The sequence below is a fragment of the Lithobates pipiens genome, unplaced genomic scaffold (assembly GCF_037356315.1).
Source record: "Lithobates pipiens isolate NorthernLeopardFrog02 unplaced genomic scaffold, aLitPip1_a1.2 Scaffold_23, whole genome shotgun sequence".
NCBI classification, from domain to species: domain Eukaryota; kingdom Metazoa; phylum Chordata; class Amphibia; order Anura; family Ranidae; genus Lithobates; species Lithobates pipiens.
This window is the reverse complement of record NW_027507785.1, coordinates 313903086-313925488: the sequence shown is the minus strand read 5'-3', so window position 1 is coordinate 313925488 and position 22403 is coordinate 313903086. Positions and strand designations below refer to the sequence as shown.

The 22403-nt window shown below is 46.0% G+C and overlaps 1 protein-coding gene across 1 annotated transcript in view; it reads left to right on the top strand.

Moving 5' to 3' along the window:
- The window catches only part of AK4 (adenylate kinase 4), a 77781-nt gene extending 56813 nt beyond the window's left edge, over positions 1-20968 (top strand). Inside the window, exons 4-6 of the mRNA XM_077450545.1 lie at positions 580-752; positions 9336-9454; positions 14255-20968. Coding sequence (XP_077306671.1) covers positions 580-752; positions 9336-9454; positions 14255-14393 — 431 coding nt within the window. The 3' untranslated portion in view covers positions 14394-20968. The remainder of the gene's footprint in view (positions 1-579; positions 753-9335; positions 9455-14254) is intronic.
- The last annotated feature ends 1435 nt before the right edge of the window (positions 20969-22403 follow it).

Below are 22403 nucleotides of genomic sequence, written 5' to 3'. Positions count from 1 at the left end.
CTGGTGGGCAGTCATGTTGGAACAGGAAGGGACCATCCCCAAACTGTTCCCACAAAGTTGGGAACATGAAATTGTCCAAAATGTCTTGGTATGCCGACGCCTTAAGAGTTCCCTTCACTGGAACTAAGGAGCCAAACCCAACCCCTGAAAAACAACCCCCCCACATCATAATCCCCCCTCCACCAAATGATTTGGACCAATGGCAAAAAGCAAGTTGGGTATTCTTTGCCAAGTGAAGCTTCCCTCATTTACTAAGCTCTGGAGCAACTGCACTTTGCAAAGTGCACAGTCTATTTGCCTTTAGTAAACTAACCCCAAAATCTCATCAAAAGTTGCACCAAAGTAGTGCAGGCACCGTTTTCAAAGTCGCAGCGACTTTAAGTCGCACTGATTTGAATGAGTGCCATTGAAAAGAATGGGGTGCAGTGTCATGTGACTTTGATGTCCTAAGTCACATGACAAATCGCACAAGTGTGAACGGAGCTCGGTGGTTGATAGCGGAGGGACGCAATAATGAACCATAGCGGAGCTCGTTTCTAACGCACCTGAAAATACTCTTCTTTTTATTTTGTTTGCTAGGTTTCCCCAGGACCCGGACGCAGGCAGAGGCGCTGGATAAGATCTATGACTTGGACTTAGTAATCACGTTAAACATTCCTTTCGAGACGCTGAAAGATCGCCTGAACACGCGGTGGATCCACCCGCCCAGCGGACGAGTCTACAACATGGAATTCAATCCTCCAAACGTGTCTGTAAGGACCCTAAGATAACACTCCCCCTTCCCGTCACAGGGATAGGATTGTGGGATTCGCTCAGCAGGGAAAGTGAAAAACTAACCTCAGGAAGTTTTATTCTACCAAAGGAGTAGTGTGTGCTTTGGAGCCAACTTCCAGCAGTGGTAGTGAGACAGTCACTAGTTAGTGGATCTCAAATTGTTGTAAACCCTTCCATATACCCAGTGATGTGTCTGGCCTCAGAGGATACACACAAATCCTCCTACATAAGTTGTACCTGTTTATCTTCAGCCATTTCTCCTCTACATCCTTGTAAAACTCAAAAATGATAAGGACTTTTCAGACTCACAAAGCAGGGGGTGGGGAGCTACAGCTACAAACTCTACAGGAGCTCTGAGAGCTGATTGGAGGGAAGTCCCCCCCCCCCCCCCCCCCCACACACACACACACACACACACACAGAGCTGAGGTTGTCAATCACAGGCTGTGTGCTGGGAGTCCCCCGTCACCTTTTTTCTCTTGGTGTCAGGAAAACCTGCCAGAAAAGATTCATGCTGATAGCAGAGGAATGAGACAACAGAGAGAAATTACACTTAGTGCTTTGGAGAGAGACAAGTTCACACTATAGAGCAGGGGTCTCCCAACTGTGGCCCAGGGCCAGATAAGACCTTTTGCTTGATTTTATCCAGCCCCTGGGACACTCTTTCATCCACTGACACCAACAATGGGGCGTAATTCCCCTCACTGGCACCAATGAAGGGGCACAATTCCTCCCATGGACACCAACAATGGGGCCCAATGACACCAATGATGGGGCCCAATTCCTCCCAATGACACCAATGATAGGGCCCAATTCCTCCCAATGATGGGACACAATTCCTCCCAATGACACCAATGATGGGGCACAATTCCTCTCAATGATGGTGCACTATTCCTCCCAATGACACCAACAATGGGGCCCAATGACACCAATGATGGGGCACAATTCCTCCCACTGACACCAACAATGGGGCCCAATGACACCAATGATGGGGCACAATTCCTCCCACTGACACCAACAATGGGGCCCAATGACACCAATGATGGACACAATTCCTCCCAATGACACCAATGATGGGACACAATTCCTCCCAATGACACCAATGAAGGGGCACAATTCCTCCCAATGACACCAATGATGGGGCCCAATTCCTCTCACTGAATCCAACAATGGGGCCCAATGGCACCAATGATAGGGCCCAATTCCTCCCACTGACACTATTTTTTTTTACGAATACATATTGGCCTAAACTGAGGAAGAAATTTGTTTTATTTTTTATTTTATTTTTTTGGGGGGGGGGGGGGGGGCATTATAGGAAAAAGTTAAAAATATTGTTGTTTCTTTTTTTTTTTCTAAATTGTTGGTCTTTTTTTGCTTATAGCGCAAAACATAAAAACCGCAGAGGTGATCAAATACCACCAAAAGAAATCTGTATTTGTGGGAAAAAAAGGACGCCAAGTTTGTTTGGGTGCAACGTCCCACGACCGCGCAATTGTCAGTTGAAGCGACGCAGTGCCATATCACAAAACAAAATGGCCTGGTCATTAAGGGGGAAAATATTCTGGAGCTGAAGTGGTTAATCTGCCCAACAACAAATTGGCCAAATAAAAAGAGAAAAAAGCATAAAAAAAAGGGGGCCTGATTCACACCTATGCGTTTTTTGGTGCTTTTTTTTGCAGAAATGCACTACAGTCCATTTAAGTCCTGATTGCCTCCTAAAACTTTTAGCTTTACTTGCAGTCCTTTTTAACATGGTTTCCTATGGGACACGTTCACATCTGTGCATTTTTCACGCTTTTGTTTTGGAAAGGGTCAGGGACTTTTTGCAAAGCTGTGCTTTTTGGTTCTATAGACTTCAATGGAGAAACTGCAGAAAAGCACGTGGTGCGTTTTTTGCTGCAATTTTACTGTGATTTTGCCACGATTTGCGTTTTTTTTTAGTTTTTCAAACAACAAATTAGACATAAAAAAAAGCATAAAAAGCGCAAAAGGCAAATCGCGGCAAAAACACACTTCTTGCTTTTCTGCAGTTTCTCTATTGAAGCGTATGGAACCAAAAAAGCCCAAAAAAAAAAGCAGCGTTTTGCGTTTAAAAAAAAGGCCGTTCCCCTTTCCAAGAAAGCAGTGGCTGAAAAAAAAAAGCATAGAAGTGATTGTGTCCCATAGGAAACCATGTTAAAGGGGCGTTCCGGCCAATCCTTCTTTTTTTTTTTTTTAAAGTCAGCAGCTACAAACACTGTAGCTGCTGACTTTTAATAAGGACACTCACCTGTCCAACGATCGCGCGATGTCGCCCACCCCGAGGCTGATCCGTCTGTCAGATCGGCCACTGGCGCCTCCATGCTAACGAAGGGAAACAAGCAGTGGAGCCTTGCGGCTTCACTGCCCGTATCCTACTGCGAGAGTCGCGCGGCGCTTTGTGAATGGCTCCATTGTTTTCTGGGACACACACTTGTCCCAGAAGGCAACAGGGCCGCTCACCGAAGAGGAGGAAGTGCCGCGGAATAGGAAGAGGCAGATTAGGAAGACTGAAGAATAGGAAGAGGCAGATTAGGAAGACTGAAGAATAGGAAGAGGCAGATTAGGAAGACTGAAGAATAGGAAGAGGCAGATTAGGAAGACTGAAGAATAGGAAGAGGCAGATTAGGAAGACTGAAGAATAGGAAGAGGCAGATTAGGAAGACTGCGTAGCAACAGCATTTTCCGGTAAGCGAAATTTTTTATTTTTTTATTTTATTAATGCGTTGTTGTTTTTTGGGTGGCACTTTAAATAGACTGAAGTGCGTTTCTGCAAAAAAAAAAAAAATGCATAGGTGTCAGCCAGGACTTGGAGAAGTCCATGGTCAAGGCTTACATACATTTTTAATGATTTCATGTCTGCAGTGCCATCTGCAGACCAGACCTGGTATTGCATTTGACATTGAAGATTATAAAATGTATCTACATCCATCAGTTCTATTTGCCTGTCCTTGTTAACTTTGCACTGACCCGAGTGCTCCGGACATAGGGAGGAAACATAGATGGATTGTTTTATCTGGCTCGGGTTCAACATAAATAATTCAAGTTTATGCCATTCGAATTTCAACCGCCAAAATTGCTGGTTAAACTGAGGTCGTATTTTAGCCCTACAATGGGTTGTATTGTAAAATTTTATAGAGTCACCAAACTGGTGTGAAAAGTTACACGCAAACGCCGTGCGCTTTAGTCCGGAAGGTGAGATATGTGTAAAAGGCATTGCCCCGCTCATTGACGAATGGCTTCACATACAAAACATTAATGTGGATGAAAAGCCAGAATCTATTTCTAAGCATGTTTTGCTGTATGCAGTTTTATGAAAGCACAAATGCACAGATAAATACATATAGGCAATGTGGCTTACCTGCTGAAGATCTGTATTTCTGTCCATCCAGTCTTGAAATTTACACAGCTTTGCCTTTGTGCACCGGGGGGAGGGGGGAGCTAAAAACTTGGCTCAGCTGCATGTTATTAAAGGCCACCCCAACCACAGGTCTAAACAAGCCGTTACTGTCAGAATCTCAGGTAAGACACATTGCTACAGATTTGCAATAGAAAACTGTATACAGTGAACATATTGAAAGATGAATATCGGGTTTGTGTGTGTGCATGAATCCATTCAGTCTTATTAAACACTCTGCTAATCTATGGACACCTTTTCTAAAGGCAACTAGACTGTGCACTTTGCAAATGCAGTTGTTCCAGAGCTTCGTAAACGAGGGGAAGCTCTGCTGACTTCCATCATCCAATCATGTGCAAGCAAAAATACTGTTGTTTTTTTTTCCTTGCACGTGATTGGATATTGTTTGCAAAGAGGAGCTTTACTACATTTGCTAAGCTCTGGAGCAACTGCACTTTACAAAGTGCACCGTCTGTTTTGCCTTTAGTAAATCAACCCCCATGTCTGATGCGCTTTAAAGCGGTGTTCTGCTTAAAACAAAAAAAAGTAAAAGTCAGCAGCTACAAATACTGCAGCTGCTGACTTTTAATAGATGGAAAGGGAAAAAAACTCTGGTGGATTGGCCTGGAGCGGTGGTTTTCTTTATTTTTTCTCTGCTGACTTTTAATAATTGGACACTTGCCTATTACAGGGTCCAGCGATGCGGGGGGATCGAAGCCCCGCTCGTTTTCCCCACCCACTGCGCACGCGCGAGGCCATCACTGGCCGCACAATCATCTGGGACCTGTCACGTGTACCAGATGATTGACAAGAGGGGGGGGGGGGAGAGGCGATCTCCCTTCCTGCGCCGAGGGAAGTGACATTAGGAGCCCAGGCGCCAAAGGAGGCAGACTACGCGGGACCCCCTAGCAACAGGCAGGGGCGGACTGACAACTCATGGGGCCCCCAGGCAATCAGAGATTATGGGGCCACACAGTATACACACACATACACAGTATACAATCACACAGTATACACAGACCTGTTTCTATTGGCTGAGAAGGTACTGGAGAGGTGGGGCAGCTATAATCTCAGGATTTTTAGACCAAAAGGATGTCGGTAAGGGACATTTCAGAGACAGATGTAAAAAATAAACACACATTTTTACATACTGTCCCTGGTTTTACCGAGGCTGATGGGGCCCCCTAGTGGCATGGGGCCCTCGGGCAGTGCCCGAGTGGCCCAATGGTCAGTCCGCCCCTGGCAACAGGCATTTAGAGGTGAGTAAAAAAATAAAAATTTCTCCAATCATTTTTTTTTTTTTTTTTAAGCACATTAATAATTTTTTTTTTTTGGGGGGGTGGAACTCCACTTTAAAGCCTTTTTCTATTGAGTTGTCTTTTTGTGATTTTTTTTTTCTTTTTTTTTTTTTTTTAAAGTGGAATTAAACAGCATATTTGCCTTCAGTAAATCAACCCCATTATGTAGTATCCCTCCGATTTTCTCTCCCATGGACACTGAAGGTCAGCGGAATCTTACCACAGCTGCAGGGAGGAGAGAGAAAATGAAAAAAAGTTTTATCTTTGAAAGAGAGAATTGAACTCACACCGGGTGATTGAAGATGTTATAATGTAATACCCTGACAAAGCGCTCTTTGGAACAAAGCTTGTATTGTCTGATACTTTGTTGCTAAAACCTTGATTTTGATTGTTGGAAAAATCGCAGGCATTCCAGTTCTATGATTGTTATATAACTATTTTAAAGATACGACATCATCATAACTGTTATATACTCAAATTTAAAGCTGTCCTCCAGCTACGATCTGTATTGCATACTTCCATTGGCACAAGCAAGGTACTGTACAGGATTCCAAGGATGGGTCCTGGACAGGAGATATATTTTGCCATTATTTTAGTTGTGGTCCCTTTAAAGCGGAGTTCCACCCAAAAGTGGAACTTCCGCTTTAAGGCCTCCTCCCCGTCTTCTGTTTGTGAAACTGAGCTTTTGGGGGGGGGGAGAAGGTACCCGATTTTGACAGGTACCCGCTCCCACTTCCCACTTCCTTTCCGGTTGCCTTAGGCGATCGGAAGCTCAAGCTCTCCTTCCCAAAGTCTTCTGGGAGACATGACGGGTCCTAGAAGACTTCAGGACCAGTCAGAGAGTGCAGCGCTTCTCACGCATGCGCAGTGGGCACCCGGCTGTGAAGCCGCAAGCTGTCACAGTTGGGCACCCATAGTATGGGGTAAAGATAGTGTAGCGCTTCTACAATAGTGAATGTGATAAACACACACATAAACAAGAAATATTTATAAAAAGTGGTACCCATAGTAGAGATGCCAGCGTCGCTGAGGGAGGACACTTAGAGAACACGGTTGGGGTGAGTACACCGCTGGATTGCGGGATAGGTGAGTGGTTGTTTATTAAAAGTCAGCAGCCACAGTTTTTTTGTAGGCACTGACTTTTAATGAATGAAAAAAATTATTGGAACTCCGCTTTAAGAGAGAGTTGGTACTCAGGAGTTCTGGGGTAGTCCAGTCGGAGAGGACTGGTTTCCATACTCTCTGGATTGGTAAATCCTCATTTGGGACTCCAGATTCAGAGGCTCGTATAGACTTTGGCTGAGAAAGAGCCTCCAAACGCTGATTACATGGGCTTTGGTCTTGAAAGTGTAGCAAGGTCCCAGGCCTCCTTCGGTCTAATGAGAACCACCAGGGCCAAAGATAGCTGACATCCTTCTGTATGTGGTGGGTTGCGAGGCTTAGTGGGTGCAAGGTGATTAAGTCATTGGAGGCCAGACACTTCTTGAATGCAAAAGAGATTTTATTTCTCTTAACAAACTTTTTTGGGGGAAAGAGGGATAGGGCCAGGACACCTTTAGGTAGTTGCAAGTTCAATTGGCAGACTTCCGAGCCTTCAATAGGACAGCCATGCAGGGAAAGGCATCCAGCAAGACGCCACATCTGCATGTGTAGGAATGCTGTTTCCTATGGCAACAATCTTTAACAGTTCCTAACACAAAGTGTAACAGTTCTTTCACTTCCACTACAATCACTTCTTGTAGTTCTTCAGCCCACTGAGCTCCCGGTGTCTCTCACTAGCCCCTCTGATTCTCTGCCACTGAATCCCTTGAGCTCCTCCAATCTTCACTACAGTATCTTCTTCAAGAGTCACCCCCACCTCTCTGCTGGGTCTCTAGATTGGCACTCCAGATACTTCTCAAGCTTCACCCCGCTGGCCTGATCGGTCCCTGGCTTGACACACAAGGCTGCTCTGCAAGTGTCACCTCCACTGGTTGGGTCCCTGGCTTGATACCCATTGAAGTTTTCAGATTCTTCACTGTCCCCGGTTGGTGAGAACACTGCTCCGGTACTTGCTTCAGTTACTCACTGTGGTTCCTGGTAATAAGGTGGTTGGTCCCTTTGTGGCAACAGCTTTCCCTCTACCTCCGCCCACAACAGGCTCTCCTACTGGCAGAACCGTCACTTCTGGTTGGACTGCAAGCCGCAATCCCAACCCTGCGTAGCTCTCTTGCTTCTGGATAGGCCCTCAAGCAGCCTAGATGTGCCTGGGATAGGCCCAATCTCTGGCCTAGCAGCCCAGGGCACACGACACACGTCCACCCACACTGCCATCCAGGTGGCACAGAACATAGATCACCTGACTCCACCCGAATATATAGGCTCTCCCAGCAGAAGCAAGGGATCCAATAAAACCACTGCCCATTGGCTGAGATACCCATAACCTGACCTTGGGTTGCCCTTCTCGCATCTAGTACCACCAAGTACCCGACCACCTAGTGGTAGAAGAGAAGAGTGCAACAAGGCCAAACTTAGGGAGAAATCAAAAGCTCTCTAACAATCGACTAGGATAATTATTCCTGGCAAGTAAATTTGGGAGGAGCAACTCTGCCTAAACTCCAGGGTGCTACAAAAGGATTAACCTACCTGCAAGGTAGACTTGTAGGAAGGACTCTATGGGGGAATGTGGACTGGTTGACCCCTGTAGAAAAGTGTGGACTATTTGGTAACAGAAACTGTTTTGCTGAGCTCCTGCAGCTTTTCCTGTACCTCCATGCAGACAGGGACCCCAAACCTAAGCGTGGGACTAGTATATTGGCGGTGAGCCGTTATTTTGCTTTGGTTATACCAGGATTACGGACTGTTTTTTTGTTTTTTTTCGTTTTCTTGTTTTGAGAGCCCAATAAACATTTAGTAGCTAGCTGGTGATCACGGACTCTCCAGATTACAGTATGTATACCTGATGGTTGGCTGGGGAAGCTGACAATCAATGTAGTAGTCAGCACTACTACAGTGATGGTCACCATCTTCTGAGCCCTGGGTGAGCAGTTTCCCTTCTGCTTATGCTGGAATGCAGCTTTAATAGTATTTTCCATAGATAATCACTGATATTCCTAAAGCCCCGGTCTAACCCATTTTTTCTTAGTTTTGGAAAAAGTTGGGAAGGGTTAGAACGCTTGTCACAATTTATTACTGTCTTTATACCCATGGGGGTATTTCTTCTTACTTCCTATGCTGTCTCTGGGACAGGAAGTGAGCAGAATCTCTCCACTGGGGACAGGGATGGCGATAAAAGCACTTTTATTTATTATTTTTTTTTTTTTAAAGTAGCTTGTTAGAACTGCTGTGGGGTTATTATTGCTATGGCGGCCCTGCTCCTACATACGACCCATAGGGTCTATCCACACATTCTCACAATTCAGGGGTATTAATCCTCCACTGACCGATCCGTGGCTCGGGTTATAGCTCCTCTGTGTATATAAATAAATTAAAAGTATATCTAGTGTTCTACATATGGACACAACTCTTATTAAAAAGTAGATAAAAAAAGTACAAATGCAGCACTTGTCACAAATGCATATAACAAGCACTCAATACAGCAGTACAATCTGAAAGATGGCTGCAGGTGACGTCATATTCAGCTCGCTCCTCCCCGTACGCGTTGCGTCCATGGGCAAGACTTCGTCAGCGAGGGGAAAAAAAAAAGAATCACTGGCGCTGGCCTTTATGTCCAATTTGTAATCACAAAAACTGTGTAATTTGATATTTATAAGTAATTTTTTGGTGACTGCAGATCCTTGCCAGGCAACCAGAGGACAAGCCAAGACTTGTGTCCTATGAATCTGATTATTTATTTGTTTGATTTTTAGGGCATTGATGATGTCACCGGGGAGCCATTAGTCCATCAAGAAGCAGATAAACCCGAAGCGGTAGTTTCCAGGCTGCGCCAATACAAAGATGTTGCCAAACCGGTTATAGAAAGATATAAGTGAGTTATATTTACTATTTTCAATTTATTTCAACTTTTAATAATTTCACTTTTTAATGGGGTGATTTTATGCCATTTTTGAATATTTCATTGTGTCAAATTATATATTATCATACCTGACTTGGGTTTAGAAATATTTTTACTTTTTATATTTATTGATTGCTTTTAAGAATACAAGACAAGACTCAACTCTGGGAAACGTTGCCGTCTCCTTGTACTGTGGGGATCAATTGCTCTTTTAGCAGAGGACTAGAACCTTTAGGCTGGGTTCACACTGCTGCGGGGGGAGATCCGGATGTTATTCGCAGCGCAAATCACATCCGATCTCCGTAGCGATGCGAGTTCAGCCATACAGATAGTATGGCTGAATTCGCATCGCTCCCGCAGCAAACTCGCACGGGACCCTTTTTTTGGTCCGCAACAGAATCGGATCGCATGGGGGTTCACACAATGCGATCCGATTCCTGTGCGAGTCGGCAGATCGCACTGCGATATGCGGACGGATCTGGGGGTGTCATTAACATATCATTGACACTCCCAGCCGTCCGCATAGGGCAGTGTGAACTGCCGGCGGGAGTAATGCGATGCGGGAAAACGCCGCGGATTCGCGGCGTTCCCGCATCGCAGCGGTGTGAACCCGGCCTCAGGGCCCTGGTGCAAGAAACCATGATGAGGCCCCCTGCCCCTCCCCCCCCCTTCTATCCAAGCCGCGGGCTTCCAATTCCACGGGCGTTTTGAGAGCGATGTATGCAGTGCTCCAAAACCACCCCAAAGATGCTGCTTGCAAGACTTTTTCTAACGTCCCGCACCGCCGCTGTGTGAAGGCACTCAGGCTTTCACTTTTGGGCGGCATAGGAGGCAGTTTTTAAGCGCTTTACATGCACTATTACTAGTGCTAAAACGCCTGAAAACTGCCTTAGTGTGAAAGGGATCTTAAAGTATTACCAACCCCTGGAGCCTGCATTCACTATATCTGGTCTCCCACAGTTCTATTAGTGCTTGGTTAAAGCTTGTAGGAGGAGTTTTCATTCTCCTCTAAATGTCCTATGAGGCTGCAGGACCCCTGGCCCTCTGTCTGGACAGTGCTGATTGGCCCTGTGCTGATCATACACCCTCCCCAAAAAAAAAATACATAAAAAATTCTCTTGCACATACACACCAAACTGAGCATGTGCAGAATGCCCCCAAGGCTCTTACTATCAGGAGATGGATTGGGGACAGAGGAAGAAGGGGCGATAGGATCAAATATATAAATATAAACTGATAAATACCTTTTTCTCATCAGCAGTATATAGCAGTCTTGTGACTTTGATCAGTGTCTGATTAAAGATTGTAGGATGAGTTTTCATTCTCTCCTGACTGTCCTATGAGGCTGCATGACCCCCGACCCTCTGTCTGGGCAGTGCTGATTGGTCCTGTGCTGATCCAGCAATACACACCAAACTGAGAATGTGTAGAATGCCCCCAAGGCTCTTACTGTCAGGAGATGGATTGGGGACAGCGGAAGAAGGGGCGATAGGATCAAATATATAAATATAAACTGCTAAATACCCTTTTCTCATCAGCAATATGTAACAGTCTTGTGACTTTGATCAGTGTCTGGTTAAAGATTGTAGGAGGAGTTTTCATTCTCCCCTGACTGTCCTATGAGGTTGCATGACCCCCAACCCTCTGTCTGGGCAGTGCTGATCACATGCACCCTTCCAAAAAAAAACACTCTTTAGCAATACACACCAAACTGAGCATGTGCAGAGTGCCTGCTAGGGCTCTGTGCTGTCAGCAGATGGATTGGGGACATTGGGAGGATCAGAGAAGACAGGATCAAACAGCATTTTTTGCACAATGGGGAGGATTAACCCCTTCCACAGTGAGTCTAACAAGTATGCTATACTGCATATACAGACTGATTTTACTCTTGTGGGTTTAGTAACACTTAAATATCGCATTAATATCCTTATGACTTGTGTGCCTGTTGTAAAAAAAATAAACTTCTGCTCCTTCCTTCTCCAAGCTAACAGATTGGCTGGAGACAGCACTGTCCACTGGTAAAGCCAAACTCCAGGAAATCTTAAACTGATCCCTCACAATGGGACTTGTCAGCCTGCTGAATAAATAATGGTACATATAAGAGAGTTTCAGAACATGAGAGCAGCACAAGAGAAGTCCTAATTGGTGGACCAATCAGAAAGCCTGAAGTGACAAGTGCTGGGTGGGAAAAGCCTGGAGATATAAGGCGTGCGATTGCTGGGCACATTATTGGGGGGGAAGTAAAACATTTTATTGCTTGGTAGGGACAGCGAGGAGACGGGGACACGGAATTCTTCCATATTGTCATGTCGGGGGAATAACTGCAGTGTGAGCTCCTGGAGGGGACAGTGATTCAGCTTCTTATATAACATGGGAGTTCTGTCTACAGCTCTGTCCCCGAATCATCCTCATTGGCTGATGTATGAATCTCAGATGTGTATGGGATTGGGGGGGCGGCGGCAGATCCACAACGGGGTCATTTCAGGATAAGATTTCCTCCAGCACCATTGCAAATTCATTCTGAAGGCAGTCTATGAAATCCTTTATTCTCCATGAAAACTACATTCATGATCCTGCTGTGCAGACTATTATATATAAGAATAAGGCAAAGAATGAAAGACATACACTCTCTGTATATAAGGTGATGATGTTTGTCTCAGATAGTGGGAACCAGTGCTGGATCAGTAAGCTGTATATACAGACATCCCAACCTGCAAAAACCTATTTACTGGTCCCTTCCTCCGCTCTCCATCCTAACAGATCCCCTGCAGCCGGCGGGAGAAGTGAGGAGGAAAGTCAGTTGTGGGGGATGAGGGGGGCGGAGGAGGAGGACAGGAAGCCAGAGGAGAACGGGGGGGGGGGGGGGCGGAGGAGAATAGGGAGCCGCAGGAGAACAGGAGGTGGGGGGGGGGGGGGCGGCGGAGGACATGGAGCTGGAGGAGAACAGGGGGGGGTGGGGTGGAGGAGGACAGGGAGCCGGAGGAGAAAGGTGGGGAGGAGGACAGAGAGCCGAAGGAGAAAAGGGGGAGTGGAGGAGGACAGGGAGTCGGAGGAGAACAGGAGGTGGGGGGCGGGGGTGGAGGAGGACATGGAGCCAGAGGAGAACAGGAGGGGGGGTGGAGGAGGAGGATTGGAGGCCAGAGGAGAATGGGGGGGGGGGGGGGGCGGAGGAGGACAGGGAGGCAGGAGAACGGGAGGGGGCGGAGGAGGATATGGAACCAGAGGAGAAGGCGGGGGGAGAAGGACAGGGAGCCAGAGAAGAACAGGTGGTGGGGGGGCAGAGGAGGACAGGGAGGCAGGAGAATGGGAGGAGGACATGGAACCAGAGGAGAAGGCGGGAGGAGGAGGACAGGGACCGGAGGAGAACAGGAGGGGGGCGGAGGAGCACATGGAACCAGAGGAGAAGGCGGGGGGGGGGGGGGACAGGGACCAGAGGAAAACAGGAGGGAGGGTGGAGGAGGAGGATAGGAGGCCAGAGGAGAACAGGGGGGCGGAGGAGGACACGGAGGGGGGTTGGAGGAGGAGGACAGGAGGCCGGAGGAGAACGAGGGGGGTGGAGGAGGAGGAGGATAGGGGGGTAGAGGAGGACACGGGGGGGTGGAGGAGGAGGACAGGAGGCCGGAGGAGAACAGGAGGGGGGAGCGGAGGAGGACAGGGAGCCAGAGAAGAACAGGGGCAGAGGAGGACACAGAGGGGGGCTGGAGGAGCGGCCAGAGGAGGAGGACACAGGGAACAACCAGGAATGATCGATGCGGCAGGAAGGACAGCTGTGAACACCGATCTCCCTGTATAGCTTTTTAGCCGGCAACCACAGGAGGGAGAGAAGAAGAAGCGGCTGTCGCCTTAAAAGCTATACAGGGAGATCGGTGTTCACAGCTGTCCCTCCCGCTGCACCGATCATTCCCTGCTGTAAAACAGGGGACCATCCAGGATTGGCCCTGCAGATATCGGGAGGCGCTTGCGGGTGTCTGGATGTGCAGCAGAAATGCGGGAGACTTGGGATATCTATATATAAGGTCACAGAGGGAACCTGATGAAATAGTGGAGAAGGAAGCTGTGCTGGACCAGTAAGCCATAAAAATGGTGACAACGTGTGCCTTGTCTGGTGGTGGAGAAGGAAGTAGTGCTGGATCAGTAAACCGATTGGGTCCGCCTATCCATTTTTCAAGCACAGAGGAACCCTTGAAATAGTTCTCCGGTCTCGAGGAACCCCTGATAAAAAGTAGAAATCTACAACTCATGATACATTAGTGTGATGGTCAGTGGGAAGAATGGTCCTCACACTTGTGGTCATTGGGAAGAATTACCTCCTTACAGATAGATAAAAATATCAATGGTGTCAGTGGGAACTTATCTGAGAGGCAGAAATGGCCCAATGCTGAAGGGAACCCCTAGCAACCTCTGGAGGAACCCTGGTTGAGAATCACTGCCTTATCAGTGGAGGAGGAAGCAGTACACTGGATGGGTAATCTGTATATAAGATGACCGTGTGTGCCTTGTCTGATAGAGAAGAAAGCAGCACTGGATCAGTTCATTCGTTATGATCGCAATTCTGAAATTCCGGGGGGGGGGGGGGGGGAACGTAAATTGAAAAAAAAAAATGAATTTACGTTTTTTTTTTTTTTTTTTTTGCATATCCGAATTAACAATTTTTTTCTAAATTCGTTAAACTCATTTGGAACAAAACAAATTGCACATGTCTGGAATCCCGATATCTCTTCTCTTCCAGTATCTAGCCCAGCGTTCTACTAACACAATCTTTGTTGTCCGTAGGAGTAAAGGCATCCTCCACACCTTCTCAGGGACAGAGACCAACAAAATCTGGCCATATATCTACACGCTGCTGAGCACCCGCATCACGCCGGTACACCCCGAGGACACGAGCCAGGCCTTCCGCCCCGAGGACTCCTAATGCCAACGCCTATTTATTGGTCTTCGTGTGCAGTATCAATGTGGTGCTCTGTTCTCCTATATAAATTGCTGTATATGGTATTTTGTTATATATATACATATTTCTCTTTTTAGAAGCTTTAAGTACTTATGTTTTAGGAAAAGTGTTTTTTTCGATTTCGTTCAGTGTTGCAGACATTTGTTTCTCAAAAACCAATGAAGTCCCCTGATTTAGCTGCAAACCTACTTCTATAATCAGGACACCGTGCCTATTGCTTAAAGGGTCAGTCCGCTCAGAAGTCATATTTTAGTTGGAGTCGGAGCTTTGTGGTCCAGCAAAATCAGCTTTGGGGTGACTGTCCCCTATGAAGAGTCATTGCGCCTAAAAGAGATTTCTCTTTTTCGTTCATTAAAGGACGCAGTTGAGGTCTGGATCTCTGATTATTGGGTTATGGCGCCACCTTCAGGAGTAGGTCAGTAGGTACAAAAAAACAGAAACACAGCCTTGTTAAGGGGTTTGGATACCATCAGGATGGGCCTTTGGACACATATTAAAAAAGAAAACACTAGAGGGCACCTCCATATAGGTGTAGCGATATGTTAAGCACTTCAGCTCTGGAAGATTTACCCCCTTCATGACCAGGGACTTTTTTGCGATACGGTACTGCGTTACTTTAACTGACAATTGCGCTGTGGTGCGGCATTGTACCCGAATAAAATGTATGTCCTTTTATTTTCCCCACAAATAGAGCTTTCTTTTGGTGTTATTTGATCACCCCTGCATTTTAAATTTTTTGCACTATAAACAAAAAAAAAAGAGCGAAATTATTTTTAAAAAAACAACAATATTTTTTACTTTCTGCTTTAAAACATATCCAGTACAAAAAAAATGTAAAAAATCTAATTTCAGTTTAGGCCGATATGTATTCTGCTACATATTTTTAGTAATAAAAATCTAAATACGCGTATATTGATTTGTTTGCGCAAAAATTATAGCGTCTACAAACTATAGGATATATTTATGTCATTTTTATTTTATTAAAAAAAAAATTTGTACTAGTAATGGCGGCGATCGGCGACTTATAGCATATTGCGGCAGACAAATCGGTCACTATCCGACACTTTTTTTTGGGGAACCAGTGACACTAATGCATTGATTAGTGCTAAAAATATTTACTGTCACTGTACTAACGGCACTGGCTGGGAATGGGTTAAACATCAGGGGTGATGAAAGGGTTAACTGTATGCCTAGCCAGTGTTTGTTCACTGTGTGGGAGGTGCTTTTACTAGGGAAAGGCCTGGATCCTGTGTTCCTTTGCAGGAACACAGGATCCATGCCTTCTCTACTGATAGAACAGCAATCTGCCTTGTTCACATAGCCAGGCTGCCGTTCTGTCTCTGTAACAAATCAGGGACAATGGTACCCGCTGATCGGCTCCTGCTGTGCATAATCACAGCGGGAGCAAGTCGAGCGCATTCTTGCCCACTACCCAAAAGTGCAGGATCACGCACGCACACACACACACACATATATATAAAATTATGTGTTTGTGTGTATATGTATATGTGATCCTGCACACAGCGGCCACCCTGTAGCAGTAAAACTGCTATAGGACGGTCGTAAAGTGGTTTACAAAAAAGTATAAAAGACAATAAAAATGCACTCACAAGATAAAAGTGGATCAAGGCTTGTCATAAACTCATATAGACCTCCATAGGATAACTGTGAGGCTGCAGAGCTCTGCAGGCATGTGGCTAGTTGAAGCAGAGTTCTTGTGTGCCACATCCCCTCCGCTTCCTGTCATTGCCCACCCGAGAGAGGTGCTGTTTGGAGCCGCAGCCATCTTGCGACTTCGGGAAGCTGCTGATGCTTATGTTCCAGCCTGAAGCCTGACAGCTGTACTTCCATCAAGAACTCTGCTTCAAATAGCCACATGCCTGCAGAGCTCTGCAGCCTCACGGGGATCCTATGGAGGTCTATAGCGGTCTATGACAAGCCTTGATCTACTTTTATCTTGTGAGTGCATTTTTATTGTCTTTTACACTTTTTTAAAATAAATCTCTAAACCTAGATGGAGGCTCCCTCTTGTGTTTGTTTTTTATATGTGTATTAGGAGCTCAGGACTAAATCCGAGAGGAGCTGCATCCGCTTCATCTGGTGTTCCCTACCACTCTCCTGACCCTCTAAAGTGCCCCATTAAATGACGGTTGGGTTTCAGTCAGTGCAATAGATTATTCATTTTCTTAGGCCTCTAGGCAGCGTTTCTTTTTTTTTCGCTCCTAGTGTCCTACTCCTGAAGGTGGCACCATAACCCAATGGTCAGAGATGCTCTCCACATGTGTCCTTCAATGAACTCTGACAAAGGGATTTTACGGTGAGTACACACATTTTATTTTATTTTATAGGCTAGCTTTTTTTTTTAAGTATTACAATGTCAACTCCAGTAGCAAGAGGTCCCTACCAGATTCACACTTCTGCTGTTGCCTTCTGCATATCTGGAAATAAATGGGAATTACAATAAGGAGACCCCAAAATTATGGTAGAAGTGGGAACTCTGTAGGGATCTGGCCACTGGAGAGATATGTTGCATAGATCTGGGAAATCAGTTATGGGTGGGCTGACCCTTTAAAGAGTACCTGTCTCCGCCTCACATAGTGAAAGCTGCCATTTGTTGGGCTGACAAAATAATTCACTTATTATTATATTGGAAACTAGTACTACCCTAAATTTTGACTAAAGCGGAACGCCAGGCAAAAAAAAAAAAAAAAAAATGATTTTCCCTCTGCAGTAGGCCCCCCTCCTTGCTCATTTTGCCTAGGGGATAATAAATAAGGTCATATACTTACCTTGTCTCTCATTCCCCTGGCACTAGGTGCTCTCCTCCAAAGTCAGAGGCTCTTTGGGTGGACCCTCAGCATCCTTCTGTACAGTGCTGGACTGCCTGGCCCTGCATTGTATTAGATGATGTCAGTCAACTGCGAATGGAGGCTTCAGAGGGACCAGTGGAGGAAGAAGTCGGAGAGGGCAAGGAATAAGGTAAGTATAGTACCTTATTGGTCATCACCTAGGAAAACAAGTATCTAATCGAAATCTTTTTTATTTTCTTGGAGATCAGCAAAGGCCTCATTCTCTGGAGTGTTAGCAGAGCCCAGAAAATGACTAGCCGTGTTTTTTTTTTTCTTCCAGTTTTGGATGATGGGTGGGGGAAGGGTTAGCAACCCTGTCATGTTTTTATTGCTTCATACAGTGGTAAGGGTGAAGAGTGTTGGACTGCCTAACGTGTTATATTTTGTGGTAAGTATCATGTGGATGTCGGTAGGACGCTGTACTAGGCCTAGGACTCCTCTAGGTGATCCGCATGGAAATATAGGAGGGGGGGGGGGTGGAGGATAGAAGCACCACTCCTATGGCGGAAGTCCAAAATAAAATGTTATTTCTAATCAACAAGAAAACACCAAAATTGTTTTGGGGTATGGAAGCGTTCCCATTCTTCAGGGCCAAAAAAGGCGAAAAGAGATTTGGACTGCTAAACTTAAGCTGGAATAGGGGGGTGTGAATAAGGTTCAGTGGGGGAGTATTCTCAATATGAATGACCTGAGACTAGAACACAGGGACATAACCTGAGACTAGAACACGGGGACATGACCTGAGACTAGAACACGGGGACATGACCTGAGACTAGAACACAGGGACATGACCTGAGACTAGAACACGGGGACATGACCTGAGACTAGAACACGGGGACATGACCTGAGACTAGAACACGGGGACATGACCTGAGACTAGAACACGGGGACATGACCTGAGACTAGAACACAGGGACATGACCTGAGACTAGAACATGGGGACATGACCTGAGGCTAGAACATGGGGACATGACCTGAGACTAGAACATGGGGACATGACCTGAGACTAGAACAGGGGGACATGACCTGAGACTAGAACATGGGGACATGACCTGAGACTAGAACATGGGGACATGACCTGAGACTAGAACATCGGGACATGACCTGAGACTAGAACACGGGGACATGACCTTAAACTACAACACAGGGACATGACCTGAAACTAGAACGCGGGACATGACCTCAAACTAGAACACAGGGACATGACCTGAGACTAGAACAGGGGGACATGACCTCAAACTAGAACGTGGGACATGACCTCAAACTAGAACGCGGGACATGACCTGAGACTAGAACAGGGGGACATGACCTGAGACTAGAACAGGGGGACATGACCTGAGACTAGAACAGGGGGACATGACCTGAGACTAGAACAGGGGGACATGACCTGAGACTAGAACAGGGGGACATGACCTGAGACTAGAACAGGGGGACATGACCTGAGACTAGAACACGGGGACATGACCTGAGACTAGAACACGGGGACATGACCTGAGACTAGAACACGGGGACATGACCTGAGACTAGAACACGGGGACATGACCTGAGACTAGAACACGGGGACATGACCTGAGACTAGAACACGGGGACATGACCTGAGACTAGGACAGGGGGACATGACCTGAGACTAGAACACGGGGACATGACCTGAGACTAGAACACGGGGACATGACCTGAGACTAGAACACGGGGACATGACCTGAGACTAGAACACGGGGACATGACCTGAGACTAGAACACGGGGACATGACCTGAGACTAGAACACGGGGACATGACCTGAGACTAGAACAGGGGCACATGACCTGAGACTAGAACAGGGGAACATGAACTGGGAGGCAAGCGTTTGGCTTAAGGTGCAGCCCTATTGAACGTAATGACTGAGTTTGACAGGCAGTGCCATCTGTTAACTCCTCACGTCATGTTAAATTTGCTGCGGCCACAACGCACAGCATCACGGCTGCAGTATTTAAACAGCCTACTCCAGCTATTTAGCCTGTAGGTGGCATTCTGGGGGGGGGGGGGGGGGGGTAAAACTGCACCTCCTTGACCTCTCTTTACCCCCAGGACAGAAAGTGATAAAAAATGCAAAAAATTTGAGAAGCCATTTGAACCGATAGAAATCATGTGTTGCTTTGACAACACTCCTGATAAGATTTCCTCTCACTTCCTGTCTGTGGGACAGGAAGTGAAATCTCCCCAATGGAACAAAGATGAAAAAAAAAAATCTTAGAGGTTTTAACCCTTCCTTATTCCATCCAAAACCAAAATAAGGGTTTTGGCTTTAGATGCACTTTATCTGAAATTTGAAAGCCAAAAGAAGCCTTATCCTGCGTACACACGATCAGAATTTCGGCCAGCAAAAGACCGATGAGAGCTTTTCATCGGAAAATGCGACCGTGTGTACGCTCCATCGGAATTTAGCTGGCCAAATTCCTGCCAGCAAAAATTTGATAGCATGTTCTCAATTTTCCCGACGGAAAAACTTTCTATTGGAAATTCGATCGTGTGTATGCATTTCCGATGCGCAAAACTCACGCATGCTCAGATTGAACTAGGAGACGGAAGCTATTGGCTACTGGGTTTTGAACTTCCTTTTTCTAGTCCCGTTGTACGTGTTGTACGTCACCGCATTCTTGACGGTCGGAATTTGGTGTGACCGTGTGTACGCAAGACAGCTTGAGTGGAATTCTGTCGGGAAAACCATCAGAGCTTTTTCCGACCACAATTCCGATCGTGTGTACGCGGCATTAGAGGTTCTAACCCTTCCTTATTCCATCCAAAACCAAAATAAGGGTTTTGCCTTTAGATACACTTTAAATACAGACTGACAATTTGAAAGCCAAAAGAAGCCTTATGCCGCGTACACACGATCGGAAATTAGACCAGCAAAAGGCCGATGAGAGCTTTTCATCTAAAAATGCGACCGCGTGTACGCTCCACCGAACTTTTGCTGGCAGAATTCCGGCCAGCAAAAGATTGAGAGCATGTTTTCAATTTTCCCGACGGAAAATAGTTTTGGTCGGAAATTCCGATCGTCTGTACAAATTCTGACGCGCCAAATTGAACTTCATTTTCCCGGCTTGTCATAGTGTTGTACATCACCGCGTTCTTGATGGTCGGAATTTGGTGTGACCGTGTGTAGGCAACACAAGCTTGAGCGGAATTCCGTTGGAAAAACCATTAAAGGCTTTTCTGACGAGAATTACGATCATGTATAAGTGGCATAAATCAGAATGTGGGCGACCGGGCGCCCTCGGAAAAACAAGTGACTGCCCTGTGGCACGGGGCATGATGTACCTCCTACCACTCTTGAGGTCCTAGCGGGGATTTCAGATCTGCTTACCTAATGGGCGCTCTCTGTAGGGGGTGACAGGTACTCTTTGACAATTTCTGTATGACTTGTTTGTTATTAGTGAGCTTTCGTTTTTTTATTCTAGTGATGAAAAAAAGTTGTGTTAAAAGTGTATTTTTGAACACGGTTAAAAAAAAAAAAAAAAGATATATATTCTGGAAGTCCAAAGATGCTGAGAGTTGGTATAGAATGAGAGTTTAATCAGAGTATTGGCTGGGCCATGTCATCTACATTATAGAGAGATGCACAGCCCCATTATACACAGATTTAAAGAGACCGCTCATTGTTCTGTCATTATTATCATATCATCAAATGTGATTAAAATACAGATTTTTAACTCGTGTTTTTTTATTTTATTTAATTTTTTTCTTGTTTGTTCATCAGTGTGCATTCACATGGGCGCAACATACATGAGAATGCAAATGACCATAAGATCATACGGCACATATACAGGCATGATGGTCATGTGTGTGTATATGTTCGATCACATATGATTGCAGATACATACCTACCGGTGTATAATAATATATGTGATCCACTGGCACTGACTGGCTTAGGACAACAGTCAGTGTGTTGGGTCCAGTAACCCACAGCCACCAATCAGAATGCATCGTTCACTAATCTGATTTGGCAAACTCTTGGTTGGTTAAAGCTGAACTCCAGGTCTTTTATAAAAGGCGCGGGTTATCGCAAGCTCTGTGGTCATTAAAAGTATTTTTTTTATAAATGTGCTTGAATGAGACCAGGTGTTAGCCTCTTGTAGTCCCTGTACAGCAGAGCTCAACGTGAGAGAGGGGAAAAGCAGCACCAGGAGCCAGTCTGTGCTACAGTGCTCATGGTCTACATACTGATAGAAGGAGAGAGCAGAGTGACGGAGATGAGCTCATCAGTCTCTGATGCTTAATTTTTTTTTTTTTGCTGAGATAGGGAACCTGTAAATGTTGCTAAACCCCTTGGCGCCACCTGGCCCTTTAAGGGCATTGGAATGGCAGGCGGCAGGGTGGGGCTTGTGACTATGGCGATTGGCTGTCACGGCGGTAACACTTAAAAAGCTTTCCTTGAGCTGCTGGTCACTGTGCCTGGGGCGCACAGGGCACACACATTTGGCACAGCACTGTGGGCACTATTGCATGCAGATATGCAGCCGCTTGGTGCCATGGTGTTAAAGCGGTAGTAAACTGCCAGCTTTTTTTTTTTTATCTGTAAGGGAAAGTTGTAATGTGCTAGTATGCATCTCATACTAGCACATTATGTGAAGCTTACCATAGAACGAAGCCCTTCCAGCAGCGAACTGTCACCACTGACAAGGCTTCCATCTTCACCCAGTCTTCCTTACTAGTTCACAGACTCCGGCTGTGTCATCTGACTGACTGGAGCTGCAATGACATCACAGCATAGGACTCTGAAGGGACCCGCTCCTTCGTAGCGCATGCGCCGTTGATGTCACTGGCTGCATGTAAAGTAAAAATTTTCTAAAAAATTTTTGAGCGCATGTTTTCAATTTTCCCAACGGAAAATAGTTTTGTTCGGAAATTCCGATCGTCTGTACAAATTCTGACGCGCAAAATTCCGACGCATGCGAGTTTAGGCGATATTTACAATACCTACGGGTAAGCCTTATTCTAGGCCTACCTATAGGAAAAATTCATATATGGGAGTTTATGCTCACTTTAACCCCTTCCTGCTGCCTCTCGGTGTCCTAATGCTGGGATAAAAAGGTGGTGTCCCCAACATATGATTGCTGTGATTGGCTCAAACAGCAGTCACATGAT